At 34.7% G+C, this 15062-nt stretch overlaps 1 protein-coding gene across 2 annotated transcripts in view; it reads right to left on the reverse strand.

Moving 5' to 3' along the window:
- Positions 1 to 3269: 3269 nt before the first annotated feature.
- The window catches only part of LOC145692740 (protein GUCD1), a 43338-nt gene continuing 31545 nt past the window's right edge, over positions 3270 to 15062 (reverse strand). For both annotated transcript variants that reach the window (XM_081768173.1, XM_081768172.1), the window contains exon 6: positions 3270 to 6718. In XM_081768173.1, the coding sequence (XP_081624299.1) occupies positions 6621 to 6718 (98 nt within the window). In that variant the 3' untranslated portion in view covers positions 3270 to 6620. The remainder of the gene's footprint in view (positions 6719 to 15062) is intronic.

The following is a 15062-nucleotide window of genomic DNA, read 5'->3' on the forward strand; positions in this document are numbered from 1 at the left end:
TTGTACTTTATTTCTCGCTACTTTGTTAGCTGGATCTGAACCAAATTTGCTGTGCAAGGTAAGAAGCTCATCGTCTAGGGAATAGAGATCGTTATATTTGGGGGCTGGGCTTACTTTATTTTTTGGTAACTACTGACCGGATCTGAAATTTCGTGGGCAAATAGCCCATCGTGTAAGAAATAAAGAGGCTGAGTTAGGCCAGGATCTTATATTTAACTCGATATAAGATTTTCACATATTAGTTATATGCAGTATTCATCTTTTCGATTGTCTATATTATCACTCAGTTCCTGCTTAGCTGAATGGTTAATTCGCGCGACTTCGGTATGTAGGGTCCCTTACTCCCAGTGGGATCACTAAAATTATCAGGTATTGGCTCAGCATTTATCAGGCCATTGGGAAGGTATCTGAATTAAGAGGTATTAGACTCCAGTCTAAAGACCCAGAAATATTGGCGCCTGGGAAGTGATGGGCTGACGACGCATCACCTAGCTAAACGAGCGCCATCTGACCGTTTATAGATACGTACGGACTGTAGCGAAAGTGACTTTAGTACTTTTCTGAGCATTACTGCTGTGTCGCCGGACCAATTTGAAAATCGAAAAAAGTACCAAAATGTACTACATTCGGTTATATTTGGTTGGATTACATTACGTTACGTTAGATTACGTTATTAGGCAGGAGTAGGAGTAGAAGTAGTAGGAAGGGGTTAGAAGCCCCGCAGGGGTTCGTTGGGTTCTGTTCTCGACATGAAACGGGCAAATTAAAAGCTTGCCGAAATTTTTTTTGTGCATTTTACAGTCTATGGGTCCGTATAATAAAACAAGTGTATCTCTCCGCGAAATAGTCCATCCGCCTCCACATACAGTGTTGCTTACATCAAAAACAATCAGCAAATACAACTACTTTCTTAACTTTTACTATTCCCCTTACCTGACTTTCACTCATTCTTCCTCACAAACTTAAATAAACTCTTCAATTGACCCAGTAAATTTCCTAAAACTGGTCCGGCGATACAGCAATTAATCCCTTTTCTGTTAGCAAATTGGATCAGTATCTCAGTACCGTGGAATTGAAGAAAACCGACAATAATACCCTGGCCACACATATGACGCACATTACTGCCGATGATAGTGATCAGGATCTAATTAGCGACTGCACTGGGTAGGCTGGAGCTTAAGTCCATACATTTGACTGAGCTAATTAGATATTACAGAATTGATTTATTATGCTAGAAATTTCCTATGTGGACATTTCTGTATTACACATTATAATACGCTTTTCCCTCTTCGAGTAGTCTTATAAACGTACATACAACATTGAGATTTCGTGCAACTTTTTAACACATGCAATACAGGCCCTTCCTTATCCCTCTCCATACTTTCATTATTAATAATTGGACAAATTACTCTCCTAATATTAGAAGCTGTTGTCGCAGTAATTCAATCATACGTATTTCCAGTCCTAGTCACAATATATTCTACATTTTTTTTTTCCGAGGGAAAGGAGGATCCTGAAGCAAAGTTTGAGCGCCAGGATGTGTTAATTCGGCCATGATGTGGCCAGTTCTTGGCTTCAAGCAGCTATATTTCTGACCTTCCCACGCCAATATATGTAATAGCTTCTATACAATGATTTACTGTACATTATGGGCAGGACAGGAAATTTCAAGATCTGGACTCAATAGCCAGATCAGAGAGTTTGGTCGCCATTATTTCTCCCAATGATTGCAATGTTGATTTATGCAATGTTTAACTGAAACTGGAATATTTAGTTAACAATGGCGACCTAGTGATCGAAAATTTCAACTTGGAAACAAATCGAATGCATAGTCGTACATGTTTTGACCGTAAATTACCTAGGCACCGATCTCGTATTTCCAGCCGCCATTGCGTCCAGGATTTTTTCGAGTTCTATATTATAAATATATATACTTGTGTGTGTGTGTGTGAGCTTCCCCTAGAAGTTTCTGGCTACGCCAGTTATAAACTTCTTTTGTAGATATGCATACAACTAGCATATGTCATTAAAATAATAAGGAAAAGGATGAGGATCTTTGGATTTAGTGATGAAAAATCATTTCAAAATTTGTTATAATATAGGAATATCTTGAATAATTTGGATAAGCGTTTGACATATTCTCAAGTCACGAGTGTAGAAACTTGCTACTTATCAGCAGTATGGTAACAGAATTGGTAGAAGTAAAGGAGTTCTATTGGGTTTTGGTTCCGCAGTCGGAACCGATTTCACCGAAAGAACAGAAAGAAAGAAAAATACAAATGAAAATGATTCCAGTGCCGAACCGCGATACTTCCAGTTGTAGACTCGGCACCGAAGCCAATTTTTCGAGAAAATCGGTTCCGGGGTCGAAGCCGACATTACTATTTTGACAAAAACGGTTCTGATTTTCGAACCTGAAGCGATATTGAAATGGAAGCGTAATTAAAGAGAAAACAGATTTTGTAAGAAAATGGCTGTAGGTGGTTCCCTTGAATTATAAATTCATCGTTTGTAGCTTGTAACGATCTTACCTAATGTAACGATCTTACCTCGTAGCTAATGATGTTACCAAATTATGCCATCAAAATATATTTCGGTTTAGTGAACAAAATCGATATGCAGAAATGCATTCACTTCTCTTCCTGAAGCGCACCAAACTAAAAATGGCCCGGAATCCAAACGTTTTCGGTTCCATTACCATTAACAATCCTAGCCTGACGGGTTCTATCCCAAGTAGACGCAGGACTTCTTTTTCCGTTAGAACCTCGCTCTAAAGTAATTCAGATCCCCATTCAACCCCTATAAAATGGGTGTCTGAGGAAACCTGTGTAAAGGTCGGAGCGTTGTGGATGACTATATAACCACCTACTAGTGTACGAATTAAAAAGCTACCTTGGCCTGTCCCGAATGTGGGGGCAAGGGAATTTCGGGGTTTAACCGCTCATCTTGAGCAAGATATGGAAAAATAAACATTTACTGTATAAAAAACTACGCCCATCTTGAAGGGATCTGACAATGAGTGATAGAACGCCCTCTTGATTAAATACTGCGTACGCCAGTGGTGTGGGGGAGTGAAATCATCCTTTCTCTAGATATTTACTCTTCACATTCATTTTACGATGACATTTATTCTTTAATTGCAATTAAATATCTGGGAAGTATGAAATAATAGTAAATTCAGTGGCATTTTTCTATATTTACCAAACTGTCCTATTTGTGAGTTTGTAAAATTACAAGAGATGCAGAATAAGAATATAAATACCTTTCAATATTATAAAAATGTATCTTTATTGACACAAATAAAATATTTCCAATATATTACTCTTTAACTCTGGAATCAAATAAAGTTTTTTTTTTCTTATGGAATTTACATACAACAAATACGATAATTTCAATTAAAAAAAAAAAAACAGACAAGCAATATAATGTAACATAACATTAAACCACAGAACAAGTTTCTGTAATGTTGTGATTAACAAGATACATCCAACATGCAACAATCTTTTAATATATCCTTTCTTCATTGTAATACTTTCGAATTTTCAGAATTATCACAGACTACTGTTATTAAGAATATGAAAAAAGAAATGACTGAATTCGTATGATTATCCTCACAAGCCACACTATCCTCGTATCACAAGTCTTCTATATTCTGAATGTCACAACAACTCATTCTTTGTCATAAGATCTGGTGACCAAATTCATGAGACGAAAATCCGAGATACCCCTCCCAGTTTTCAAAATGATTGCATCCCTTTAGGAATAAATTCGAATAGACTAAACGCACTATAGGAAAATTATAAGAAACGGTATTTATTACTAGAAAGATGGATATAAACCTAATTTCAACGTTACTAGTTACCGCAAATTAATGTGAAGAAGAAAAAATGAAATCTTTAAGTTACGGTTATGTCGGCTAGACTAAAGGAGACCGTGATGATGAGAAATGAGTGGAATGATGAGTGGGAGGAAACTAGAGAACCCGAGAAAACCCACACACACGGTGTTTGCCCACCACAAAAGCTCAATTGGTGCGAGCTGGGATTGAACCAAGGACACCATTCATCAGTGGTGAACGCTCCACCACTGAGCCACCGCGGCTCTTGTGAAGAAGAATGTCACTCATTGTTGCATGAAACTCTGTATTCTACAATTTCAAATGAGCGGAATCGGCGCGCGAACGCATACGCATGCGCAGTAAATACTATATGTCCAAGTTGGTTGAGCTTGAAATAAAGCTACATCTGTTGTTAAATATTACATTTATTGCGTTTCTTATCACAAAATAAAGAATAAATTCAGATATTTTTATTCAAATTAACATTTTAGTAGGGATTATATTGTGGTAGGATACTAGTGCAGTGAGACGAACAACCAATCACTAGTCATCGACCCATTTTTTAGTCAGGTGGGTTTGTTTATTTCTACTTTTTTCTAAGGCTGGAAAGAGAATAATTACCCTAATTTAAACCTGATTTTCATCACAATCTATTTCCCTGCTCTACTGACAACCATAATTTAATACAGACTATCAGTTTTCACACCTATTTCTATGCAGACTGTTTTCTGAACAACTTCGGAACTAGGTTGATTTTGTTTTTCTGTAGCTTATACAGAACTGACTGACGCATTAAATTTTAGCGTTCCTTTCAGTAGAATACATACTACATCACAGAAATAAAACATCATACATAATTAAACACATATACGTAGTTTAAATTAAATTATTAAAATGTGTTTATAAAGTGAGTCGATCTTCATGTGAATGACTTTACTAATCACTGTGAAATTAAAATACCGCTAATTTTACAGTAATTATGTGATATCTTCAAATAGATAAAAGATAATCGAAATGCGGAACAAGAGCGCACTAAACAATATTATTTTGCATGAGGTACCGTTATCACAAGTCACCTAGTAGCTTTCCGTTTGCAGCTATTTAGAAATGCGAAAATAAATGCCGATGTTCTAAATGGCTGGAAATCGAAAGCAGATAAATGAGTCATGTTTACGGTACCTCACGTAAAATAATATTGTCTAGCGAGCTCTTGTTCCATTTTTCGATTATCTTTTATCTATTTGAAGATATCAAATAATTACTGTAAAATTAGCGGTATTTTAATTTCGCCGTGATGAGGCCTCTTAACCTGGTGAACAGTGGCCGAAACCGTTCAGGAAAACTCTTACATATGAAATCAAAGAAGCTAGAAGTATCTTTTAAATAACATCACTAGCTGAACCTGCTCTCTCTACATAGCGCATCATTCACATATGGACATGAATCTTGTCATTCCTCACAACATCTGTACATGTCCCTTTACAGACATAAGTGAAAGAAGTCTTGATAAAGATCGGCAAGGGGTACCTTAAAGAGGAGGTTTTTTTCAATTTTTTCAATATCTCGCACAGTTTGCAAGTTTGAGCATACTTCCGGTTGGAGTTTCTAATTCACGTATGATCAGTGTCTTCTTTCTTCTTGCATGCAGTATGTAATAAGCAAATACATTACACACACAATTAATTAGAATGTCAGTGATATATGGTATGGATTTGGCAAAACACTCCAAACAAAGATTCATCTTAGACTTGAGAAATGGTTATCCTTCGTTTTTCATTATCATGTGGCCATGAACCAAACGCCTGAGAGCTATACAACCCTTGTACACAAATATGTGGTATTGGAATGTATAACTTATAGGATACGAAGCTTTACTTTTTTAAAATTTCAACACTTCTAGTGTACCCCTAAAAATGTAATAAAGAAATAGTGGCCATGTTTTCTAAATATTCAATCAGAATTGAACAATCTACACAAAATTTGCACTCGATCAGTGAAAAAGGCATCTTTCTAGAGCCTTTGGTTCCCGACAACTCACTGTTCAAATGACTAGCCACAAACATAAGCTTTTCTAGCATTTTAATATATTAACGTCACGTCATGACGTATTTTTTTTTACTGTAACCCCAAAACTCTGACCGCTCTATATTTTTTAGCAACTACATTTTAGGACATTGTGCCCTTCCAACCACATTTTATTTTACCTTACTTTGAAAGAAATAAAATACAATAAAAGAAAACATAAAGAAACACTACCAAGTTTACTGAGACAGAATTCAATTGTTTATTTTCGTCTTATCATTCACGACACATAGCTTTGACGTATCTTGTGAAAATACTATACAAATAAATTATTTAAAAAAAAAAAAAAAGAAAGAAAGAAAGAACTAAACAAGATAATGTGCCATTATTTAACAGCATTACAAAAGAAACTGTTCTTGGAAGACATCACACATGGTTATTATCACATTACGCCAGCGCAAGCCCGAAATAAAAACTACTCCGCCAACCCACTACATTTTCTCATTTTATAAAAGCATTCTCATTATATATATAACAAATTTATTTTTATAAAACTACGTTATTTCGGACTTGCACAATCTACATACGTAATTTTTCACAGTTTTAGCTTGCATTTAAAAATATCTCGTTAATATAACGGTGGGTTCTATTTACCAACAAATTTCACTGATATGTTCTTAAAAATGGGGAATTTTCCCATATTTCTAACATATGTAGGATTGAGTCTCTTTCTCTCTGACGCAAGTAGAGGCTCTGGATGTTACGTCCAACTTTTTGAGAAGATAAAAATTACATCCTCGTCAGTTCCGTAGCTTTTGCGAGCTTCATCGATAGCAGAAAAAGACATTGCACATATTCCTGAAACAAATGATAAAGAATATCATCACAATAATGTAAAACTTGCAAGAGTATCAATAAAGCGATATATTAAAGGACAATAGTAGATTCGGGTTCCGTGGAATGTAACATTAACACTTTTAAATTATCAAATATAGTACTAAGAAAGAAAGAAATAAAGAAAGAACGAAATAAATAAATAAAAAGAAGGAAAGAAAGAAAGAAAACGAAAGAGAGAGAGAGCGAGAAAGCAAGCAAGTAAGCAAGAAAGAAAGAAAGAAAGAAAGCAAGAAAGAAAGCAAGCAAGAAATAAAGAAAGCAAGCAAGAAAGAAAGCAAGCAAGAAAGCAAGCAAGAAAGCAGGAAAGCAAGCAAGCAAGCAAGCAAGCAAGCAAGCAAGCAAGAAAGAAAGAAAGAAAGAAAGAAAGAAAGAAAGAAAGAAAGAAAGAAAGAAAGAAAGAAAGAAAGAAAGAAAGAAAGCAAGAAAGAAAGAAAGAAAGAAAGAAAGAAAGCAAGAAATAAAGAAAGCAATAAAGAAAGAAAGAAAGCAAGAAATAAAGAAAGCAATAAAGAAAGAAAGAAAGAAAGAAAGAAAGAAAGCAAGAAAGAAAGAAAGAAAGAAAGAAAGAAAGAAAGAAAGAAAGCAAGAAAGAAAGAAAGAAAGAAAGCAAGAAATAAAGAAAGCAAGAAAGAAAGAAAGAAAGAAAGAAAGAAAGAAAGAAAGAAAGAAAGAAAGAAAGAAAGCAAGCAAGAAAGCAAGCAAGCAAGAAAGAAAGAGAGAAAGAAAAAAAGAAAGAAATAAAGAAAGCAAGAAAGAAAGAAAGAAAGAAAGCAAGAAATAAAGAAAGCAAGAAATAAAGAAAGCAAGAAAGAAAGAAAGAAAGAAAGAAAGAAAGAAAGAAAGCAAGAAAGCAAGCAAGCAAGAAAGAAAGAAAGAAATAAAGAAAGCAATAAAGAAAGAAAGAAAGCAAGAAATAAAGAAAGCAAGAAAGAAAGAAAGCAAGAAAGAAAGAAAGCAAGAAAGAAAGAAAGCAAGAAAGAAAGAAAGAAAGCAAGAAATAAAGAAAGCAAGAAATAAAGAAAGCAAGAAAGAAAGAAAGAAAGAAAGCAAGAAAGAAAGAAAGCAAGAAAGCAAGCAAGAAAGCAAGCAAGCAAGAAAGAAAGAGAGAAAGAAAAAAAGAAAGAAATAAAGAAAGCAAGAAAGAAAGAAAGAAAGAAAGCAAGAAATAAAGAAAGCAAGAAAGCAAGAAAGAAAGAAAGAAAGCAAGAAAGAAAGCAAGCAAGAAAGCAAGCAAGCAAGCAAGCAAGCAAGCAAGAAAGAAAGAAAGAAAGAAAGAAAGAAAGAAAGAAAGAAAGAAAGCAAGAAAGCAAGAAAGAAAGAAAGAAAGAAATAAAGAAAGCAAGAAAGAAAGCAAGAAAGCAAGCAAGCAAGAAAGCAAGCAAGCAAGAAAGAAAGAAAGAAAGAAAGAAAGAAAGAAAGAAAGAAAGCAAGAAATAAAGAAAGCAAGAAAGAAAGCAAGGAAGAAAGCAAGCAAGAAAGCAAGCAAGAAAGCAAGCAAGAAAGCAAGCAAGCAAGCAAGAAAGAAAGAAAGAAAGAAAGAAAGAAAGAAAGAAAGAAAGAAAGAAAGAAAGAAAGAAATAAATAAAGAAAGCAAGAAAGAAAGAAAGAAAGAAAGAAAGAAAGAAAGAAAGAAATAAAGAAAGCAAGAAATTAAGAAAGCAAGAAACAAAGAAAGAAAAAGAAAGCAAGCAAGAAAGAAAGCAAGAAAGCAAGCAAGAAAGAAAGAAAGAAAGAAAGAAAGGAAGGAAGGAAAGAAAAAGTACAAATTAGCGTTTTCGCTTCGCAGACAAAAGGCTCCGCCTTTGAATTCAGTACTCAGTCATCCTGACAGATTCTCGCAGGCTCTTTCCTCAGTTCCATTACGCGAATCCCAAGTTGGTACCTTTATACAAGGTCTGTCTGCATACAAACTAAACTGTGTTATATATATTTAAAAGGTACACTCTTTAGCTATTTCTCCACATAATCGCCATGCAAATTAAGGCACTTATCATATCATGGCACAAGTTTTTCAATGCCATCGCGGTAGAAATCTGCCGCTTGCGATATCAATCATTGGCTTACACCGGCATACAGTTCGGCGTCACTATCAAAGCGTTGTGTAGCGAGCCATGTCTTCATCGCTGAGAAGAGGTGGTAGTCGCTCGTCGCCAAACTCCGGCTGTCTGGTGGAAAATTTCACACAGCCTAGCACAAAATTTGTGGTAAACAAGCTTTTCCATCAGAATTTCATGCATCAAACTCCGTGAAATTTGTGAAAAATGTTCAGCAAGTTGCGTAATCGTGAAACTACGATTTAGACGAATTTTGTTGTCGATTTGCCTCACCAGTTCATCAGACACAAGGCTACGCCTACCACTGCAGTCCTCATCGTGAACATTGGAAAGACTATCTTTAAAATCAATGCACCATTACCTCACTCGGTCTTCACTCATTATTCCATGTGTGTACACTTCACACAGTTGGTGATGGATTTCAATTGGCTTGTGGTTTTTTGCCAACAAAAACCTAGTCACAGAAGGCACCTTACAGGAGGTGGGATTTTCTGTTGCAGCGCACACTGTAACACGTCACAGAAAGTACGAGCGTCACAGTCCTCACGCTACCACACCTGGATGCATACTGAGTGTGGCAACGTTCTGCCATCAAGATGGCGACTCTAGCCCCGCCCACTGCCGCGATAGGCCAAAACGTCTGGGACTTTCTGGACAGCCCTCGTATATAAGCACAGACCGTCTTCCTTTCACCTCCTTTTCTATTATTGTTGTTGATCCAAGCTGCAAGACACGCTGGCTAGTCTGGAAGTTTTTGAATAAATAAATACTTAAGAGTTGTGGTTCGTGCTGCAACTATTATACAAGGTCTTTCTTTCAAGTTTAACGGCAAAAACTATTTGTCAGTAGGTACGAAAAAAAATTCGGAAAAATTACTATCAATATGTTCTTAGTCACTGACACTAGTGGTGTACACAAGGCGGAAGACCGGAGTTTTAGCTTCCTTCCTCTCTGGAGCATGATATTACGAAAAAATTAAACATTTACTATATGAAGATATTTACACATGAGCTTGGGAGCTTCAATTCACTCCACCCCCATTTCCCCTACTTTGATGAACTTCTGTGTACGTCAATGGATGAAACTTACATATTAGTTAAAAGAGCATTGGATTATGAAGACAACGAAATATAAATATACTTTGTATAACCTTTATAATGGCATAGATCCGATCAACTTATTCTGAGTTTTTTCTCAACTTAATTAATAGTTAAAACATGACGTCATCGCTAGGTGACAAACTCGAGCTGGTTTACCAGAAAGGCATTCTTCAAGGTTAGGAGGTTATTGATGTGTCCTTATAACGCCTGTTAAAGCAAGCAAGAAAGAAAAAATTCTAAGTAAAATGACACAGGATGGACAGCATGTCATCAGTACCCCAAAAGGCGGGTTAAGTAGGGATAGTAACTGATTTTTAATGGACATTTTATTGTGAAACAAGTATTTACATTGCTTCAAAATGGACCCCATGGTTAATATGACCATACTTTCAGTTTGATAATCCGAAAACCATTACTTGTACAGTAGTTGAACGTTGCAAAACGTGTCCCCACTTACCCCAACTACCCCTATTTGTTTATACATATCGGTACATAAATAATAAAATAATAATAGTATGAAACATGTAACTGATACCATACGCATATTTTTAATACTAAATATATATCATGTATTTGAGCATTAATTTTTCTTTTGAAAAATGTGTTTAACATGTTAAATTCACTGTAATAAAATATAAATATAGACTACGACTATGGGGGCACCAAAAAGTCACTTTGCCCGGGTGAAAATTTTGCCTTGGTCCGCCCCTCTTGGAGACGCCAGTTGAGTGACACATTAACTTTCCATAAAAGCAAAATATGGAATGAAATCATATCAATTGTGACATAAATTGCCTCAAATATTTATTTGACCATAGTCTAAAAACCCTCATTAATGAAAATTATTATATTTATTTATTTATTTATTTTAGAATTAATCTACTCACAGAAACTATAATTAATCTGTCTCACAGAAACTATCTACTCATATATTTGAGCACAATCATATATGGACTGTGACGTGAATTCTTGTCCGTTCACAGAAGTTCTCTATTTCTTTGCTATTTGTCCGTGAACGTAAATCCAAACATGGAGATGGGACAAACATGTCTGTTCTATATTAAACATGTCTTTGACAGGACTTTATTTTGGCGGATGTGGCGGATTGGTGTGGTGGCGGATACAAGACATTGAACAAACATAATTTGATCAGTGAGGACTACATGCCATTATAGTGCTTCGTGTATGCTGTAATGTTGTGAACCTTGAAGTCGGCATGGAAAACTTATTAATTATTAGAACATAGCGAAAATGATATCACACAACACTAAATACACTACACGCATTGTCACTTTAAGGTTCTTAGGTAATGAGAGAAGTAGGAAAAAAAGAAAGAGAAAAAAAAAAAAACCAGTGTGAAGTGTCGAGTAGGTGTCACAGTGTAACTGATTCCATAATAGTGTTGCCAATCAGAGTTGGCAAAAACCATGCTTTCTTTAACTGTTTTTCTGTTTAAACCCGTTTTTTTTTTGGAGGGGGGGGGGTTACACCAGGTTTTTTGGTTTAAATAATTTGCTCTATGTATTTATATTACATATGAATAGAAATAAGTTTGTTTCGCCTTAGTGTTCTTATGCAACAACGGGATTATGCTGGAAGAGATCACATAAGCTTAAAGCGGAATCCAAACAGCTTCTCAGATTACATCCGAGAGAAAACTGTCCGCCATTTAGACTGGACACCGGGACTAATTGGCCACAAATATGAAGAGTCTGCCAAGTCACTCACGAAGGACTCCTGATAAAAATACGTTGTACTGATCTTTACATACTTGTTAATATAATTGTCAAGAGTCATTTCAGAAGGACAGAAAGATAAACAGTTGCACAAATGAAACCATTATACAGTTATATATACGTAAATTCCGCCTTAGCTATCGGGAAAATCCTGTTGTTACTTTAAATGCAAAGCAATAACGGGAGCCCGTTATTGGTTTGCATGTAAAATTGTAAGGTTAATGTATCATAATCAGTACGCTAAAACTGAGGTATTAAATTACAAATTTAGTATGTAGATATCATTCAATAAAATTAAAATTGAAAGTCCTATTCAAGCTAATGTTGGAAGCTACATAGGCAGTCGATAAATTTTTACCAATTTCTATCAATATATTTAAGCAACTTTGGCTTCTTTATAAAACAACAGGCATTCAGGCAAGCAGAAATATACAATTTGGTTTCGTTTCACATGCTTAGGCTTCACATCCTTACCGAGGTTATCAAGGAGAAAACTTTCGATTAAAGTGAAATTCAAACTGCTACTTGGTTTGCATTTGAAAGAAGGGTTGTGATTCGATCGAGAATTAAACATAGGACGCCTTGACTAAAAGGTGAAAAGGAGATAAAACTAATGCAGATGGTTTGATATGTGGAAACGTCACCATGAAGTTCATACGATTTAAAGCATTGTTCGTTTTTTTTTTGTTTAAACCTTTTTTTTTTTTTGTAAAAAAAAAATCTTGGTTTAAGTCAGCCAACCCTGTTGCCAATTAAAAACTAGATAAGTTTATTCCAACATGGCGCCTATCTAGATACTCCACTGTTGCTTTTTTGTTCTACTATTTTTTTTCTTTCTTTTGTTTGACCTCCACCTGATGAAGAATGTAGCGAAGGTGTTTGTAATGTACTTCTACAGTGCTTCGTTGTAAGATTTTTACCATTTTCTGACAATATATATAGGAACAATATTAAGTCATACAACGACCAATTCAACAATGAAGAACGTAATGTGTGTGTATTTTCACGGAGAGTAGTTCTAAATTTAAAATTGTTTTAACTAATAAATTACACTGAGATAATAATACCTAAGATAAAACATTATAGGCCAGCTTACTGCTAAAACAGAAATCAAAAATATAGTAAAACTAAGTGACTAGCCTCTCTGCAGGATATATTTAAACAAAAAATAAAAATTAAAAAAAAACCTGAGTGAACGTCTCCTCAGCAGAACACAAAGTGGTGAAAATTCTCTGTAAAGGCAGAAAAGACATTTTCGTGGCAACGCAACACGCTTTATTCAGCAATATAATTAAAATAATAATAATAATATTTAACACAATAAAAAGTAAACACAATTGAGATAAGCTGGTACAAACGTAAAGATAAAGAATGTTCAACTATGTAATGGATCCATAACATAAGTGAATGAAGTTACTGTCTTTTACGCTAACGTGTAGATGGCCAGTCCCCATATCAATCATACCCTCATTCACCATACTCTTACAAAATTTATCCACGTCCCGGTAAATGGCAACACTGCATTTTCATTTAACATTGGGCGCATAAAGAGTGTACAGTTAAAACGGCTCGTTCGATTTAAAAAAATTTCTTTACTTTAGATTGATTTTTTTTTTTTTTTGAGACGGTTTATCCTGTTACATTCTGATGTAACTTTGATAATAACAGAGTTAACTTATGACAGGGGACTTTTGATACACTCTGTATATTGTATAATTCGAGGATGGCACTTGCACAATGATAAAGGAAATACGGTCCGCGGGTGAGACACAGATCTCTGAAAGGCCCTATTGGGCTCGCAACATGATTCCTAATCTGACAAATAAAAAGAATAATAATATAAAATAAACAATTTCGTATTATTTTCTTCTTCTTTTCTTCCCTTTATATTTTGATTAATTCACTTACTTACCCACAATACTGGAATGTTACGTTAACATCTGAGTGTGAGGCACTGTTATTGACTGGGCACCTTAAGCATTTTAACTTTTTCTTTAGCCCCCTTCTAAAAATTTACCCATCCGTAATGTAATTCTCAAAAATATCAATGCAGTTTTGTTTTAGTGTTTTGCTTTTTTTTTCTATTTTATAGTAGTATATACGTGGAAAAGCTTAACTACCTTTCCAAGTACGAAGTTAACTGAAATGCACTTAAGAGTCTTCATCCCGGCGAAATTAAAATACCGCTAACTTTACAGTAATTATGTGATATCTTCAAATAGATAAAAGATAATCGAAATGTGGAACAAGAGCGCCCTAGACAATATTATTTTACATGAGAAACTGTTATCACGACTCATTTATCTGCTTTCGATTTCGAGCCATTTTGAAAATCGGCATTTATTTTCGCGTTTCTAAACAGCTGAAAACGGAAAGCCACTAGGTGACTTGTGATAACGGTTCCTCACGCAAAATAATATTGTCTAGGGCGCTCTTGTTTCATATTTCAATTATCTTTTATCTATTTGAAGATATCACATAATTACTGTAAAATTAGTGGTATTTTAATTTCGCCGGGACGAAGACTTAAATACTTGTATTTTTCATTGTCACTTTCATTTATTTGTTTTCACTTCCTTGAAAGTGAGTCTGTTTGTCTATGGAAACTTGTTTCTTTTTACTTTCAATAACAAATTTTTAATAGACATTGATATTTTGGGGAATTTGGGGGATTAAACTTGTTTGTTACCGTAAACTCTCAGTGCTCCACACTTCGTATGCGTTACACAAGCCGACGTTATACAGTGTATAAAAAAAATTCAATGTATATTAAAAATTAACCACGGGGGGTGCAAGACATTTAAGAAGCAATGACTTTTAAGAAGCTCTTAGTTTTATTTTTTTCTTCCCAGAAGAGGGAATGTAATGTAATTCCCCAAAATATCAATGTCTGTTAAAAATTTGTTATTGAAAGTAAAAAAGAAACAAGATTCTATAAACAAACAGACTCACTTTTAAAGAAGTGAAAACAGGTAAATGAAAGTGACAATATATATATATATATATATATATATATATATATATATATACACTAATCAAGAAATAAACAAAGGGTCAGAATCACCAGAACGGTCTGAACAGTCAGTCATATTAATTAATTTCGTTATAGTCAGTCAAGTCGTTGACAACCACATTGTAAATCATTACGGTCTTCAATTGGTTAAATTCAACACCCTTCCTCTAAGTAAAACCTTTATTCAGTTACGTAAAAGAACAATATATAAGAAGTTCATACTGCATGGAGGTCTTCCTCCTTGACAGCCATTTATTTATTCTATTCTGTCTTGTAACTATTTGTAGAATGACTTAATTTAATTCAATATAACAACATGTATAAACATAACAGATAGATGCATCTAATTTGATTCCTTTTATTTGATATCCTTCTCAAGAGTAAATGTTCCCATTTGAATAT

The sequence above is a fragment of the Thermobia domestica genome, chromosome 8 (genome assembly GCF_964235325.1).
Source record: "Thermobia domestica chromosome 8, izTheDome1.hap1.1, whole genome shotgun sequence".
Taxonomy (NCBI): Eukaryota; Metazoa; Arthropoda; class Insecta; order Zygentoma; family Lepismatidae; genus Thermobia; species Thermobia domestica.